Genomic DNA, 18673 nt, shown 5'->3' with positions numbered 1-18673 from the left:
CCAAACTATTAACATAACCATTGCACCTCATTAAGATGCAACTACCAGAAAAAATGACATGGTTTGAGACCCAAATGTTCTTAGCAAGATACCATTGGATAATCTATAGCTAACCATTTTATCTATAGCAATGTTGGAGGATCGTGTTGTTTTCACGATTATCTAATATTTCAAAACCCTTGACTATTTTTGGATTGCGCGAACAATGCCATCAAAATCTATTCTAGAACATCTAACAACCAATGACCTCTCATGAAGTCCTTATCGACCTTATCGATCTACTATTCTACCATTGGCTTTCTTCCATATTAGAAGTTTATTTAGAAGAGCTTGAACCGTGTGGTGTGAGGTGATAAAAAATGGGCTTCGATGATTCAGATGATTTTGGTAAAACAAAAAATTTCCTCTTCAAAGAGTCAAGAAATTCTTAAAGATTGATGGTTTAATATAACAGACTGTAAGTCAATCAAACTTCCTCGACATGGAGATTTGATATGGGGTCAGCTGTATTCAGTTGTAATTTGGATAGAATATAAATAACAATTCAGAGAGCAAAGTGGGACAAGCTTGCTCAGTTGATCAAGCTTATTTTATCTGCAGGTTTGATATGCAACCAGTTGTAATACAAATGATTCTCTGCAGTAAAAGTGGTTAATTGAAGGATGTTTGATACATATAAACAGTAATTTCAAGGAGAAACTATGAAAGCTGGTCATCATCTGCAGATCAGAGGCGGTATAGGCAGTTTGCTGGTTTTGGCAATCATATTGGTCTCACTCTTGCTTCTTAAAGATAGGGTATGCTCTCCTTCAGAGAAAACAGAGACTAAAATGTTAAAAACAAATTCTTAAGATATCTTGAATGGACACTGGTTGCATAAAAGATTGAAAAGGGTGATCACTGGTTTATTTTTAAATGATTCTGTTTTTGAATTAGATTGCGTCTGAGTTTTGATATCAATATTTTCGATCACATTCTCTGATTCTTAGCTTTCTTTTATCTTATGATGAATTACAGAGTAATCCGAAACATTGATATAAAAAATTTAAAAACAATTCAATCCAGAAACAGAATCATTTATAAATTATGAATTGTGAAAGTTTATATGATTAACTGAATTGACTTCATTTCTTATTTGATCAAATGCTAATGCCTGCTTATTGCTGTATGCAGTCACATGAGTTATGGAAGAACATGCCATCCAGAGTTTTTCCCAACCAAATGGTAAACTCCTCGCTTTTGCACCGAAAACCCAAGACCCCAGAAATGCTTGAGTGCTCTTCCAATGCTACCTGCAGTCCTCCTCCTCCTTCATGGTTTTTCAACTTCTTGAACAAATTTGATGGTGATAAGCCAGAGCCAGAATCTTGCCCATTCTATTTCAAATGGATTGTTGCAGACCTTTGGCCTTGGAAAGAGAGTGGAATTACATTGCAGATGGTTGAAGAAGCAAAGCCAATGGCATCATTCAGACTGATTATTGTTGATGGAAAGTTGTTTGCTGAGATCTATCAGAAGTGTTTCCAGACCAGGGATTTTTTTACCATTTGGGCATTTTCTCAGTTGCTGAAATTGTACCCTGGAATGGTTCCTGACTTGGACCTGATGTTCAATTGTGAGGATAGACCTCTTGTCACTAGGTTCGATTACAAGAATAATCAGACCAGGAAAAACCCACCTCCTATGTTTCGCTACTGTGGGCACCCTGATTTTTATGATATTGTGTTTCCAGATTGGTCTTATTGGGGATGGTAAGAGATGATATGAGTTTTTTCAAGTTTTTTTTTTGAATTTCAGAATGAATGTGTACTTCTAAAGGGTAGCTATTCAGAATCCTAATCCTAAACTTCATTTTTGCTAATGGTTTTCAGAATTTGAATGATTCAACTTCTAAGTTCTGTTCTTGTTCTATAGGATCCACAAAAGTTAATTGCCCTTACAAAGATATAATTTGCTCACTTTAACCCTTACTGAGGAGGCAGAGGGAAGGCCTTACACTCAGACTTTCTATTTTTTTAAGCATACCCAACCTTAAAAAATAGTATTCCTTAAAAAATAGTATTTTTGCATGGAAACGGTTATCCAGTTCTTGCATGGAGAGGTATACATAAGACTCTCAGGGGAAATGGCTATCCAGTCTTTAAGATGTATCAATGTATAAATCAGTGTAAATTATAGTGTATAAGAATAATTTATTCATTGCTACATTCTAAAAGACTGAATAGACATAGATGACTTGCAAGCCATCTTATATTTAAAATAGGAGACCTGAGAGAATTTGTACCGTTAGACAGACAAAACAGAGGGTAGAACTTGTACCAAAACGTGTAATTAATGAATAGTTATATATGTGTATGTTTTTCTCACTCAAGTATATATATGTTTTTCAGGCCTGAGCTTAGGTTAGCACCATGGGAAATTTTACTGAGGGAAATCCGAAATGGAAGCCAAGAAGTGCAATGGGTTAACAGAAACCCATTTGCCTATTGGAGAGGAAATCCAGAAGTTGCAAAAGCCAGAATGGCACTTCTCAAATGCTCCAAGGTTCCCAACTGGAATGGCCAACTTATTGTACAGGTAAATTAGAATACTTTTTTTGGGGTAATTTGAGTGAGGTTTTAAGCTTTTTCAACTTTGAGAGTCTAACTTCAAGACCCAACTTCAGAAAAGAAACATTTTTTACCTTGGAGTTGGACTGAAATTTGGAGTTGGTATAATGTAGAATTTTAGATATATGTAAAAGTATAAATTATTTTTATATATCATAATTTATGTATTGGTACATCTTATGGACTGAATAGAATCAATAATTTGTAAGATTCAAAACATTAACATATGAGCATGTATTATAGGACTGGATTAAGGAGATTAGTCAAGGCTTTAAAGATTCCAAACTGTCTCAACAGTGCAAGCACAGGTAATAACCATTTGGATTTCACCATTGTTCTTAAGACTTGGATATAGTCATGATGAGTTATATGTAAGTAATTTGTGTTACTGTGTAGTGTCTTATAATAATTTGTGTGATAGATACAAGATATACATTGAAGGCAAGACATGGTCAGTGAGCTTGAAGAATATTATGGCTTGCAACTCACCTACCTTGTTAATAAGACCACAATACTATGAATTTTTTCAACGAGGGCTTGTTGTCCATAAACATTATCTGCCTGTGAGTTCTGAGAAGATGTGTGACTCTGTCAACACTACTGTAAATTGGGGAAACAGTCATACAGAAGAGGTGAGTAGTTTCTCATTCTCAAGCATATGGGTTATGGAAGGGGCTATTAAGTTACGGTGTATGAGGATAATTTATGTATTGGTATATCTTAAAGGATCGGTGAATTTTCTAAAATATGGATCACGGAAACAGATATCCAGTCTCTTAGATGCACCAATATATAAATTATAATGTATGAAAATAATTTATACATCCTAAAATCTGGATAGCCATTTCTGCATGGATCACACTCTTTTATTTGACTGATATTACAATGTTACTGGTCTTGTGCAGGCAATGGCAATTGGCAATGCAGGGAGTGATTTCCTGTTAAATGAGCTAAAAATGAAGCATGTTTATGACTATATGTTCCATGTTTTAACACAGTATGCCAAGCTATTGAAATACAAGCCCTCTGTTAGTGAAAACTCTGTGGAGTATTGTTCAGAAGCAATGATGTGCTTTGCCACTGGAGTAGAAAAGCAATATATGGAGGAGACATTGATCACAACTCGTAGTCCTTCCCCACCATGCGATATAGGAGAGGTACATGCCAATATTAAAGAAATTAAGGAATTTGCAGTGCAGAATAAAGAAACACAGTTTAATGTTCAATGGATGGAAGAGAAATAAAAGGCTCAAAACCCTCAATAGTTCTAATTTAGTTATGAGGAATATGAGGTGAATAAAAGGTTGATATATAATATTGCAATGAAAGTCAATGGACCTTTGGTCTATTGATAAAGTTGAATGGCTTCAAATGAGTCCACCACAGGCTCCCCAGTGACCTGCAAGTTTGGACCTCCATAAAAAAAATATATATTTCAATGAAAAATTTATAATTTATATGGAGCTCAGGATATAATATATTAATTTAATATCAATTTTAAGCATAAGAGATCTTATTTATATTTTATTAGTTAGTTAGGTTGTAATAATTCAAATATGTATTTGTAATTACTCTTAAGGTGTATCTTATATGAATTATGCAATATTTAGAACCGTTGGATCATTTCAATCATTTTTTAAATTGATATTTAGTAATATTCAAGATTTGATCTTTAAAATATTTTTAAAGGAAAAAGCATTGTAATCTTATCATTAAAATATTGTAATTTAGTATTTTTTTTACTAATAAATATGATAAAATGATATACAAAAACTTGCACATAAAACAAAAATCAACAAAAAATTTAATTTACTATTAAATTTAAAATAAATCTATATATTCAAATTAAAGTTGTATCATTTCAAAAATAAGTTCATAAATTGATATTAAAACACATTAAGATGTAATCTTTAAAATATTTAAAAAACATTGTAATTTAGTATTTGTTTTTCTAATAAATATGATAAAATGATATACAAAAAACTTAATTTACTATTAAATTAAAATAAGTCTATATATTCAAATTAAAGTTGGATCATTTCAAAAATAAGTTCCTAAATTGATATTAAAACATATTCATGATCTAATATTTAAAATATCCTAAAAGAAAAAAAAAAACATAGTCTTAGCTTAGTATGTATTTTTCTAATTTATATGATAAAACGATAACATAAAATGTTTGCAATATCTAGGATAATATTTAAAATGTTAAGAGTGTTCGGGTATTTACTTGATTAATTAAACAATATTTGTTTAATTATTTAAGTTCCCTTTATCTCTTTTACACTTAAACTAACTTTAGGTGCATATAATTAATTATTTTAATTAATTATTATGTGCAAACCTAGGTTTTCCCTTTTAAGGTTTCTTGACCTATTAAAGGTTGAGTTCTTTCTTTTCATTATATGAAGAAGGATTATTATTGACAATACATTTTAGAGATTATTGAGCTCTCATCTTTTGGAGCATATTTTTCCTATGTATTTTTTCCTTCTGTGATTTGCTTCATTGCTTCTCCTTGTAATAGGTTTTTCAGTTTGCAGAGATTATTTGGGCTCCTGTGGTGTTGTATTTTCTCAACTCCTATATGGTATCAGAGCTTTAGATCTGCAGCTACCTATTCTTGTTTTGAGAATTTTTGGCTTTGGAAACAGATCTGGGGTTTCAAGAATTTTTTATGTACCTAGGGTTTGACCCTTTTTTTAGCACTTTGGGCCTAAACGGACCTCACCATCATGCTCAGAAGGCCCGAAAACCCCTATGGTCATATAAAATTTGACCTATTTTGGTTCCTGAGCCTCTGGATGAATTTTTTTCTCAGATCCAGGTCGTACGGCCCTGGCATGCAGATCGAGAAAAAAAATTGGAAAAAAAAAATTGCCTTTTTACGGCATGCAGGCTGGATTTTGATATTTTTGAAAAAAAAAAATTTTAAAAATATCAAAAGCAATAGTTGTTTAAAATAAAAAATAAAAAATTTGGAAGTTTGCATTGCGTAGGGTACCGAGCTGACAGTCCAGCCGCCGTATGGCAACCAGACGTGTCAATCCGGCCCCCTACCGGCCTCGGCCCCCGGCCCCTCGCCGACATCAGCTTCCGACCCCCGCCAGCAGCCCCGCCTCCCCGGCCGCCCGTGCTTCTCCCGGCTCCACCGCCATTGCGGCCCCCACCAGCCACCTCCGCCTGCGGCGGTCTCCCTACGACCACCGCTTACTGGCCCTACCGCTCCGCTCCCCGGCCTTCGCTCGGCCCTGCAACTCCCGATCGCCACTCAACTCCCCGGCCCGCCGCTCCGCTCCCCGACCCTTGCTCTGCCCGGCCCCCTGGCGCCGCTCGTCCACCGGGCTCAGCCACTGGCCACCGGAGCGCCGCTCCCTAGCCACCAGACCCCTTTTTTTGGCTTTTTTAGAGGGGGGGTTTGGTTTTTTGGCCCTATCTTGGGCATACAGAGTCGTTTTTTCAAAAATGAATAGGCGTCAGAAAGCTGGTTCCGAGGCCAACCTCATGGTGTTGGTAATTTTTTCCAATTTTGCTGTTTGACTATGTTTTTTTTCAATCAAAGTGAGGTCTAGTTTTTGCACTCCGGGAGCCATAGAATGAGCATCCAACCTCCATTTTTTGAAAACTTTATATTTTCGGAAAGCATGTGTTGTGTACTTTCCAGCCATCTGAGTTTTATTTTCAGATTGTATTCTATGCATATTTTATTCAGTTTTTTGCTTTTCAGCACTTTGGTGGATATCGTGGTTGTTTTGGGTCCTGGGATCTCTTCTCTGAGTAGGATGTCTCTATTTTGGTTCACGTTTCTATTTCCAGTCTTCTTATCATTGTAGCTTATATTTATGCAAACGCGCTGAGATAAAGTGCCATCATGCATTGTTTACTTGGAATCTTGCATATCTTGTGTCTTGTTGTACATGCACTATTGATCAAGTGCCATGAGGGGGTTGATGTTTGCCTATTGTTTGCCATCTTCCTTTGTCCAGTGAGTGTTCCTTCCACGACATTTGCCTCATGATGATGTGTCTCAGCACCTTTGATGTTCTCGGTTCTTCGTCATGCAATTTTTTTTTGCTGTCCTTTTCAGTGTTTTTGTCCCTCTCCCACTTCCGCATTATGGGGAGGTTTATCCTGTTGGTTCTACTGCTTCCATGGTTCGATTGATCAGCTCTTCAGGCTTTGGTTTCTCATGCCATCTATATCTTCGATTTCAGTTGTTTTTGCCTTGTTTGCCTCCTGATTCGAGTAGTGTCATTTGAGGGCACTCATGCAGATTACAATCTTCTCTACCTGGTCATGTTCTATTTCAATGGAGGTTCTTCAGATCAACAGTTATTCTTCAACAGAGTTTGCAGGTTCTTCATGCTTCAGTGGTATTCTTTTTATCTCTTTTTGGAGTAGAGTTTTGCTCCCACGTGGTTTTCTCTATTTCTCCAGTTCATAGAGATTTCATTGTATTTGGGTACCTGATCCGACCTTGTTGTCGGGACCCACCTTTATTGCTATTAGTAGTTGTTATAGGTTTTAGCTTCTCCCTAAGTCTAGCTTAAGGGGGGTGTTAGAGTATTCGGGTATTTACTTGATTAATTAAACAATATTTGTTTAATTATTTAAGTTCCCTTTCTCTTTTACACTTAAGCTAACTTTAGGTGCATATAATTAATTATTTTAATTAATTGTTATGTGCAAACCTAGGTTTTCCCTTTTAGGGTTTCTTGACCTATTAAAGGTTGAGTTCTTTCTTTTCATTGTATGAAGAAGGATTATTATTGACAATACATTTTGGAGATTCTTGAGCTTTCATCTTTTGGAGCATATTTTTCCTGTGTATTCTTTCCTTCTGTGATTTGCTTCATTGCTTCTCCTTGTAACAGGTTTTTCAGCTTGCAGAGATTATTTGGGCTCCTGTGGTGTTGTATTTTCTCAACTCCTATATAAAATATAATAAAAAATCATTTATAATTTAATTTTTAAAAATATTTTGAATTAGTATATATTTTCATAACAAATATTATAAATTAAAATATTATATTATATTTATTTATAATTATTTTTTAAAATTTACTAATAATATCATCTGTAATATTATGTTCATAAAATCATACTTAAAATATAACAAATCAAAATTATAAAATTTGATAAATTTTAAAATTGTAAACTACAGTGTCAAATTTAAATTGTGTAGCAATCCTCCCAATGGTTCTTTCAATTGAAAGAGGCAATACCTTTAAGTGGTTGTTAACCATATGTGAAGACAAGTTCTTTCAATTGTCTAACCCCCCTTTCGCCTCTCCTCGCTATTTTATTTAATTATTAAATTAAGCAAGTGAGCAATTTCTTAGAAATAGATCACTCTCCTTTGCTATTTTACTTAATTAAGATGGACCATGCCAAAATTTATTAAAACAATTAGTGTGACATTTTGTTGGTGTAATTCTTTATTCTTATAGGATATAATTACACTTTACTTAAGTTGACTTAGGATAATGCATCTCATCGTAGTTTGGATATGAGACACTTAGGGAAGTGTGCACATAGGGATGATGTTTGTAGCAGAAATTTCACCTTGTGTGGTCTTATCTTGTTGTTACATTCCACCTTTGTTGGGTGATCCACTTGTGGAATATTTTACTATTTCTCCTGCCTACCCCTACCTACCCTTATTTCTCATTGAGCCACATGTCATGATTGTGTGCTCACATATCCATTTGGCCTTGGCTTTATAAACAGGTGCATCTCTCTTGTATTGGTTAATCCAGTTGATCATATTTGCATATTGATGAGAATACAGTTTGTTCTTGTCAAACTATTGTCTCTCTTATTTGTGCTTTTCATTGTGCCCTTGATCATGGCAAATTCTCACATGGTATTAGAGTCATTGGGGCTTTATTGATTAGTTTTTTGAAAGACATTTTGGAGGGCTTCATTTTCAGATCTGAGGAGTTGCTCTTTTTGGAGGCCTCGTACAACGATTTTGACCTCATTGTTGAGTCTGGGAGGTCGTTTCCATAAAAATAGAGTATAAGTTCATTTATATTTGGTGAAAGTGCATTTTGAGGCATCGGAGGAATTTTTTACCCAATTTGAGTAGTACGGTATGATTTTGCAAAAAAAAAAATTTAAAATAAAATAAAATAAATTCTGCGAAATTAAAAAATATATATATATATTCTTATTATAATTATTTCGCAATTTTTATTTTATATTGTAAATGCTTTTTTTATATTAAAAAAAAAATCAAATATTTGGGGGGGTATTTCACCCCCACCCCTGTAGCACCGTACTGCAGAGTTTTTGCAGGAGTCATACCTTGCGTTGCCTGCAGGGTCATACTCCCGTCGGTCATCGTTTTGTTTCCGAGAGCCACCGGCATCCCGTCCACTCTGGCTGCCCTCCTGTCAGCTCCGCTCCACCCTGACCTATGCACTTGACGTCGTAGCCACCCTGCACAAGCAACAGCCACCTCACACAAGTCGCCACCCTATCAGCTTGGTTGTCGCCTCAGTCCATGCAGACATAGCCAAAAAGATCCTGTCACGCAAACAAAAGACCCTGCCACGTGGCACCTCCAACTTCATCCACGCGACACCACATCATACAACTTGACACGTCACTTGCCACGTAGTACACAGTTAGTGCCACTTCATCTGCCAGCTCAGTGACCATATAGTTACACGTCATCATCCGTACAGTGCCATGCCAGCATCCGTACGGTCAGCAAAAGAGCTACAACAGTCAGGCAATAGTCATACGACCATCAAATTTAACATAGCATTTTGCTGACATCAGCACTACGTCAGCACTTTTTGAAAATTTTAGACCCCCTCTCCATTTGAGTTTTTGAATTTGAAGTCCAACTTTGAAGGCTCATATATTGGTCATTTTAAGGCCTTTTCTATGCAATTTTTTTATTTTGGCTAAATTTTTGTGCTCTCCACAATGGTGTTGTTATTTTCTGATTTTGGTGGACAAATTTTTCAAATTTTCCAGTTTCTCACAACTGTACATGTCCAATCCTCGATTTGACAACTTCAAAGGCTTCGTTCGGGCTCATACGACCTCCTTTTCAGGTGTTGTTTTCTTTTTGAAGTGCATAATTTTTCATCTACTAACATGTGGTGCTATCAGTTTTTTACCAAATTGGGTAGAAATTATTCTTTTTTGGCCTACTTGGAACTTGTAATTTGCTTGGATCTTAGTTTAGTCTCTTGCATTATTAGTTTGAGTCTCTTTTGGCCTATTTGAGGCAGTTGTAAAGTTGAAATCGGAAGTCCACTTAGCCATTTTTTGCAAGTGGCCCATTTTACATGCACTAAGTATAAAGTGTCAAATCGTATTTTTTTATTTTTTTTTTTTGGTGGGGGGGGGGTTCTTCATTTGATTGAATTTTGGGGGGTGTCTTGTCTGATTGTGCCTCTCTTTCCTTATGCTCTTTCATTTTTGTTGCTATGGGTCCTTATAAATTTCCACCTTTAACTCCACATAATTATGCATCATGGAAAATTAAAGCATGGAGTAAACTAATAGAAAAAGGACACGCATTACATAGATGGAACAATAATAGCACCAACAAATCCTAAAGTTGATCCTAATGCTCAATTAGAATGGCTCACTAGAAATTGTATGGCTCTTGGAACTTTGAGAAAGTATGTATCAAATGACCTCATTTTTCACATTGAGAAGTGTACCACAATCAAAGAGGCTTGGGATATCTTTCAGAAATTGTATAGTCAAGTTGATGAAATCAAAGGCTACAAGATTGACAATGAGCTCACCAACTTGGATCCCAAGAATTTTGATACAATCTAAGATTATGTCACTAAGGAAAATGAGCTACGAGAAAAGCTTAAGGATTGTGGCATTGACAAAAAGGATGCTCAATTGATATTCAACTTGTTGGACAAGCTTCCATTTGAATATGCAGCATTTGTTTCTAGCTTTCAAACCCATCGCTTAATAGTGGGAAGTTCCTACACTATTCCTACATTTGATGCTTTCACAAAAATGTTGATGTTGGAACAATCTAAGTTGTTGAACATGGGGATTCTCAAGTCTTCAAAGTCCAAGGCTTTGGTGGCTAATCAAGGGAATCAAGGGAATCAAGGCAAAGGTTCCAATAAGAAGCAGGAGCAATCTAAGTCAAAGCCACAACAGGAAAAAGGACAACCCTCCTCTCCATCACAAGGTGATTATTCATCATCTTCCAAGAAAGGGAATACACCTAAGAAGAATAAACCAACTTGTGCTTATTGCAAGAAGTATGGTCATGATGAGCATCGTTGCCACACCAAGCAAGTTGATGAGCTAACAAATCTCCTTAAGAAGAACAACATCAATTTGCCATCTGCCTAAAACAAGAAGGAATCATCTCCTTCCACTTTCTCATAGTCTAAGGGAAAAGGACATGCATTTGTGGCTAAATCAAGTTCTTCATAGCAGTGGATACTTGACTCAGGTGCCTCTTATCACATGTGTTCTACAAAGGAGCAGTTTTCTTCATTGGAGCCATCTAAGGTACCTCAAATTTACATAGGTGATGATACACAAGTTGAGGTACAAGGGAAAGGTTCGGTTGCCATGGATGATGGAACATTTGAGAATGTTCTTTATGTTCCTAACTTGTCTACCAATCTTCTCTCTATCTACCAAATCACTCACTATGGGAATGGGAAAAAGGTTGAGTTTACTCCTGATTCAGTTGTGGTAAAAGAACTTGATAATGATGCCTTGGTAGTAGTGGGACAAGTCAATGATAATTCAAGGCTTTATTCATTCTCCCACTTTGTGCCAAGATCTCCTTCTATGACCTTGCTTACTCATTCAAATTCAAAAAGTAAGCTATCGCATGAGCAGTTTGGTCACCTCAACTACCACTATCTTCAACAACTTAGCACTAAAGACATGGTCATAGGTCTACCTCAAACCAGTTTTTCAGAGGGTGTATGTTCAGGGTGTTCCATGGGCAAGCATCCCGAAGAGAAGTTTGATAAGGGGAAAGCTTGGAGAACTTTGGAAGTTCTTCAACTTGTTCATGGCGATGTAGTAGGTCCATTTCCATCACCTTCATTTAGCAAGGCCCGCTATGCTCTCACCTTCATTGATGACTACTCTCGCTTCACTTGGGTCTACTTTCTTGTTCACAAGAGTGAAGTGTTTGATATTTTTAGCCTTCAAAGCTCATGTGGAGAAGCAATCAGGGAAAGTGGTCGAGATCCTTCGCACAAATAATGGAAGGGAATATGTGAACAATAGACTTGAGGAGTTTTGTACACTTGAGGTGATTGATCTTCAGCATTCAGTTGTCTACACTCTACAACAAAATGGAGTCGTAGAAAGGAAGACTAGAACTCTCAAGGAAATGGCTAGTTGTATGATACATGCATGTTCTCTTGATCCCGCCTTTTGAGCAGAGGCTATCAGTTGTGCCGCACACATCCAAAATCAAGTTCCTCACAAAGCTTTGAAGGGCATCACTCCTTTTGAGGCTTGGGTTGGTAGGAAATCGGTTGTGAGACATTTCAGAGTCTTTGGGTGTCCAACATGGGCTCGCATTCCTTCGCAGAAATGCAAGGCAATGGAACCTTATAGTAGGCCTTGCATATTTGTTGGATATCCTAAGGATGTTAAGGCATATCGATTGATGTATCTAGAGACACATGAGGTGTTTATTGAGAGGAGTGTTCACTTTGAGGAAATCTCTCCTAGCTTAGCCTCACTTCCTCCTCCACCTTCCTCCATTGTGGATAGTGATGAGAGTGAATCAAATGATGAGACTCCTTCAACTCCGACTCACGGTGTTACACTTCCACAGGGTCCACTTGCAGTTGAGGTGCCTCATCCTCCACCTCCACCTAGACCTCATTGGGCTCGACAGACACTTGAGTCAGCGGGTTCTCTTGTTGGGGATCCTTCAGACACACAAAGGACTCGATCATAGCATCAGGAACTTCCACATGCATACATTGTTATCGCTTCCAATCCACAAACATTTCAGGAAGCATCAGGGGTTCCCGAGTGGTACCAAGCTATGGAGGAAGAGTATTGTTCTTTGATGAGGAACAACACTTGGGAGATAGTCCCTCTCCCTAAGGGGAGAAAGATGGTTCAATGTAAGTGGATCTATCAGACCAAGTTTGCAATGGATGGTAGTGTGGATAAGTATAAGGCTTGACTTGTTGTGAAAGGTTTCTCATAGGTTCCAGGTGTTGACTATACTGATACCTTTGTGCCTGTAGCCAAGATGAACTCCATTTTCTTGACACTTTCTATTGTCACAACTCATGGTTGGGTTGTACATCAGATGGATGTGAAGAGTGACATTCTTCATGGGGATCTTGATGATGAGATTTATATGGAGCAGCCACAAGGTTTCATCCATGATTCTTCATTGGTTTTCTGCGTGAGGAAATCTATCTATGGCCTCAAGAAGGCCCCTAGGGTTTGGTATGCCAAGATGGATTCCTTTCTTCTCTCAGCAGGGTTCACCAGGTGTCATTCTGATCTGTATGTCTACATTTTGCAACAGGATGACTCACACTTGATACTTGTGCTCTATGTTGATGACTTGATCATTACAAGGAGCACCTCATCCATCATTAGTAGTGTCAAATCTACTTTGCATGACAGATTTTCTATGACTGACTTAGGTCTTTTGCACTACTTTCTTGGGATAGAGATTTACCAGTCACCTTCTGGGATTACACTTTCGTAGCCCAAGTATGCTCTTGATCTACTTGCACGCTTCCACATGGCTGATTGTAAGCCTGCATCGACTCCCTTTCTTTTAAGAGTCAAGCTTGAGGCTAAGTACTCCACTCCACTTGTTGATGCCGCATTATATTGTCATCTTGTGGGTAGTCTCATCTACTTGACTCACACACGCCCTGACATTTCATTTGCGGTTGGAATAGTTTCACACTTTATGCAGGAACCACATGAGTTTCATTGGAAAGCCGCCAAATGCATCTTACACTACATACAGGGTACACATCATTATGGGATCCACTATGCAGCAGGTACAAGACTTCAATCTTGTAGCCTCTGATTTACACTTTACTTAAGTTGACTTAGGATAATGCATCTCATCGTAGTTTGGATATGAGACACTTAGGGAAGTGTTCACATAGGGATGGTGCTTGTAGGAGAAATTCTACCTTTTTTGGTCTTATCTTGTTGTTATATTCCATCTTCAGTGGGTGATCCACCTCTTGTGGAATATTTTACTATTTCTCCTACCTATCCCTACCTAACCTTGTTTCTCATTGAACCACATGTCATGATTGTGTGCTCACATATCCATTTGGCCTTGCCTTTATAAGCAGGCTCATCTCTCTTGTATTGGTTAATCCAGTTGATCATATTTACATATTGATGAGAATACAGTTTGTCCTTGTCAAACTATTGTCTCTCTTATTTGTGCTTTTCATTGTGCCCTTGATCTTGGCAAATTCTCACACATTTGATATCCAATTTGGCAATACAAAATGCTCCATGTAACATTATCCAAGATTTGCAAGTCTCTCACCTTACATGATCACTATTCTAATGGAACATTGTCATACAAGTGAATAAAATAGGACTTTACATGACTACTAAATTAAAAAAGAAAACATATCATTCATGTCTAGTTTAATAATTAATTTTTAAATTAATATGCATTGAGATTGATTAATTGTTAAATATATATATATATATATATATATATATATATATATATATATATATATATATATATATATATATATATATATATATATATATATATAATAATTGATTGAATTTGATGGGATTTACTTTGACTTTAGTGTAATGTTAATTTTGATTATTTTGATGTTGACAAAAATTCATGTCCAGTGAAAAATTGAAATTTTAAATTAATATGAATCAAGATTGATTAATTAAGAATGAAGTTGAGTAATTGACAAAAAAAAAAAAAAAAAATATATATATATATTAAAATTGACTTAATTTAATTGGATTTACTTTGGTTGTAATGTAATGCCAATCTTGACTCTCTCTCTCTCTCTCTCTCTCTCTCTCTCTCTCTCTCTCTCTCTCTCTCTCTCTCTCTCTCTCTCTCTCTCTCTCTCTCCTCTTATTCACTCATCTCTCTATCCATATATTTCACTACTTCTATCTCCCTATCTCTCTCCATATCCATTTGTGTCTCTCTATATCATCCTCTATCTATATCTCTCCCTCTCTACCTATCTCTCTTCCTCCCCTCCTCTCTCTCTTTGTCCATATATATCTATCTCTCCCTATTTCCTCTCCCTCTATCTATCTCCCACTCTATACCTCTATATCTACTTCTCTTTGTTTTTATATCTCTCTATCACTCCCTCACTCTCCCTCTTCGTGTCATATCTCTATCTCTATATCACTTTATCTCACCTTCTATATACCTCTCTTCCTCCCCCTCTTCCTCTATATCTCCCCATCTCTTCCTCTCTATATTTCCTTCTCCATCTCTCTATCTCTCTCTATCTTCACTTTATCCCTCTACCTCTTACTATCTCTATCTAATTGTCTCCCACTTTTTCACTCACTCTATCCTTATCTCCACATCTTCCTCTCTCCCCCACTATTTTAAGACATGTATCCCTTTGTTTCCCTCTCCCCCTCCCTAGACCTCTATATTTATATCTCTTTTCCTCTATCTCTATCTCATTATCTATCCCTCTAGCCCTTAAATTTCTCCTCTCTACCTCTCTCTCTCTCTCTATCATTTCATATCTCTATCTTTGTCTTCCTATCTCTCTCTATCTATATATTTCTCTTTCATCTCTATCTTCCCCTTTCCCTCCCTCTCCATATCCCTCTTCTCTTCCATATACATCTATATTTTCTTCTCTACCTCTATTTCCTTACCCTCTCTCTCTTTCCCCCATTATATTTCTCTCTTTACAACCCTCTCTTTCCTCTCTGTCCATGTCTCCATGTTCCAAACATAACATGAGTTTATTAGTAATGGAACCTAATTATCTTCTTGATTTAGAGTTTTTTTTTTAGTTGTGTTTAGATTTTGTAAGTGGATGCATAGTTGATTTGAAGCTATAACTTCTCCATTTAGACCTTTCTTGCACAAACAACATCATTTGCCAAATGTCCTACCAATTGACCTCATGTTTTGAATAAATGTATGCAAAAAAACCTACCAAAATTTTCCATAATTGACCTTTCACACCTCCTCAACATACCTATCCCATACCAACGTGTGAATGCTAGTATAGAATATTTCTTAATAAGATGTAATTTCTAAAAATTTAAGACTTAAAGAAATCAATAAATACAATACTCATTATTGAGAGTGGATAAAATAATAAGTAGAATCCACTAAGAGGAGTAGATATCAAAAGAGTTGAAAACGTATGAGATTATTGTGAAATATATATAATATAAATACATACATTCATTTTAAATACATTACGAAACTGTACATATGTGTGCATGGAACCATATATTTCGTTCAAAGTCATTAACATGTCATAGAAATAATGTGATCGATATGAAGACAACATTTAATATTTAGAAAATTTATAAAGATGTAGTGACCATAATGAAAAATTGGTGATAAATTATATTCGGTTTTGTAAATTTAGGAATAATGATTGTGAATTTTGTAAGTATTAGATATAATTGAATTTAATTAGTTTACTTCTTTATTTTTTCTTTTTTTCTAAATATGGAAAGTTTTATTGTGTAAAACATGCACTCATTTATAATTTTTATGTTGCTTCTCTTATCAGTGGACTTGTATGTACCACCTTTTAGCATTTTTAGAATGATTTTAGGGGACAAGATTCAATAGTTGAGCACTCTAATTTAAACTCCCAAAATCCTCTATGGTAATTTAAAATCACTCCCATTTTTTTATAAAAACTTACCTGGTAAGCCTCCTTTCTTATAACTAAGGTTTTAGGTCCACATTATCAAATACAATGCCACATCAACATAATTTTTTGTGAGAACTGGTTATCTCATGTTATGTTTTTTTTTTAAAACTTACCATTTAATATATACTATTCTCAGCTTCGGCCTTTCTTCGATCAAGTATATGTGTGTGTAGCATCATAAATTATCAATCAACCAATTCATGTTTGTGCCCCTACTTTAGCATGTATCCCTCTCGTCTACTATTAGGGTTCATTCAGTTCCTTAACTCTAATTTTGATGTCATATACACCTACCAAATGACTCTCTAGAGTGGTGCCCTCCTCTTTAGGACTAAATCATGGTCTCTAATTGAGGAGGATTAGGGTGCTAGTGCCCTTGTCCTAGGACCAGAGCTCCCAGTGCCTTGGCCCCCCTCAATGGGGCCCAATTTTCAAATAGAGGATGGACCTATCTCTCCAGCAGGAAATGAAATTGGTGGCTCTATATGATCGTTGGAGGTCGGTCTAATTGGTAAATTGACCTAGGATCGTATATATAAAGATATTTAATCAATCAAGCTATTAAACAAATTTTTGTACATTCATCATCAAGCATTTTCAAAGATTGTCAAGGCTACATATCTTTCATTCAACCATTTTGGAGCGAAATTACATCATTCATATGCAAGCATGTGTCTTTTTAGGTTTTTTTCAAGTTCATGCCATTTAATAAAACATATGTGATTTCATTCAAGAAGCAAACATTTGTTATCAACAATTGCAAATATGAGGTATACCTTTCTATTATTTATTTCAATATTTTTAATATTTCATTCAAGGTTAATAACTAAACTAAGGTTTGACTTAGGCAAACCCCTATTCCCAATCTAGTTCCCTTCTTAGTGTGCACAAGAGCAAGTATGGAGTTGTGATCTTCAGAATTAGCTTTATTTACAGAGACTAATAGGTTCCCCTTTAGACAACAAAAAAGTGTGGACGACCAGAGCGATGGGCATTCTAGTCCCAAAAAATAAGGATATCCTTTTGGGAATAGGTCTGAATACTCTTATATTACTCAAATCCAGGTTTCAAGCTCGGTCTGATGACTATACCTCATTGTTTGCGCATTATTACTTCAATTCCAACATATTTACCCTAATTTTAGCATTTCAACAATTCAATTTAAAAACAGGATAATTAAATTATAACCCAATGAATCCAATAAAATTATCAACCCTATCCCTCTTGATTTGTGGCTATATCTCTTGGGTTCACTCCTCTTTGATGTTGGTACCTAAGTCTAAAATTAACGGTTTTTACCTTAATTGAGTGAAAGCCCTAATTTTTCACCATTACATTTTGGTGAACCCAACTCCTTTAACCCATAATTATGATTTATGTTCTCAGATCTGAGTGTTTATGTAATTTAAAATTCAAATTTACATTTACAAGTTTAATTTCCAAATGAATTTCAAAAATTTAGAGGTTAAATCAACAAAAAACCCTAATTTTTAATTCTGAAATTGAGCTTGTAGGTTATCTAATTTGGATTAATTGTTTTAGATCTTATTTGGGAACATTTTAAATTTCAAATTTACATTCATAGATCTTATTTTAATCAAAATACATAAATTTAGAGGTTTATTCATAAAAACTCTAATTTGTTTTGGTTAATTGGATTTGTGGGTTACATAATTCATCACTTTCATTTTTCAGATCTGATTTTAACAATTCATAATTGGCAATTAATAGATCTGATTTATTTTGTATTTCACATATGATTACATTGCTTTTTACTTAAATTTATGATAATCATGTGTTGGATAATGGTTTATTTCATTTCACATTACTTCTTTTCATTCATAGCACTTTGGCAAATTGCATTTTTAGAATTTCCAAATTCATTCCTTTCAATCAATTAGATCTCAAAAATTTCATTTATAGTGCATGTTGTTTTATTGTGATATTTTTAGGAAAATGCATTACATATGTAGATTACATAAGAGCTTTTGTAGATCCCAATCCTAGAGATGGTAATGGACAACCTAACATTTGTACCTCTCCTAGGGTATCTAATGTGAATGAAGAAAAAGCTAATACTCCTATCAATGATATCTCTAATGGAGAGAAATAATTGAAGATAAACATGGCATCATCTTATTCTCATGCACATACCCTAGCACAAGGGGG

The 18673-nt window shown here is 35.6% G+C and overlaps 2 protein-coding genes across 3 annotated transcripts; both read left to right on the top strand.

Moving 5' to 3' along the window:
* Nucleotides 1–332: 332 nt before the first annotated feature.
* Nucleotides 333–4104, top strand: LOC131039578 (uncharacterized). Of its 2 annotated transcripts, XM_057972366.2 has the most exons (7): nt 339–457; nt 601–797; nt 1174–1751; nt 2391–2577; nt 2853–2917; nt 3031–3241; nt 3515–4104. In XM_057972366.2, the coding sequence occupies exons 2-7, from the start codon at nt 702–704 to the stop codon at nt 3851–3853; spliced, it is 1476 nt and encodes a 491-aa protein (XP_057828349.1). In that variant the 5' UTR covers nt 339–457; nt 601–701; the 3' UTR covers nt 3854–4104. The 2 variants fall into 2 exon arrangements, with proteins under 2 accessions (XP_057828348.1, XP_057828349.1); XM_057972365.2 differs by having other exon boundaries at nt 333–797.
* Nucleotides 3971–5988, top strand: LOC131039622 (lysine-rich arabinogalactan protein 19-like). The gene is made up of 2 exons (XM_057972412.2): nt 3971–4010; nt 5609–5988. The coding sequence occupies exons 1-2, from the start codon at nt 3971–3973 to the stop codon at nt 5986–5988; spliced, it is 420 nt and encodes a 139-aa protein (XP_057828395.1).
* Nucleotides 5989–18673: the final 12685 nt, after the last annotated feature.

Source organism: Cryptomeria japonica, chromosome 5, assembly GCF_030272615.1.
Source record: "Cryptomeria japonica chromosome 5, Sugi_1.0, whole genome shotgun sequence".
In the NCBI taxonomy this organism is placed as follows: domain Eukaryota; kingdom Viridiplantae; phylum Streptophyta; class Pinopsida; order Cupressales; family Cupressaceae; genus Cryptomeria; species Cryptomeria japonica.
Note: the sequence above shows the minus strand (reverse complement) of the source record. Positions and strands in the feature narration are given on the sequence as shown.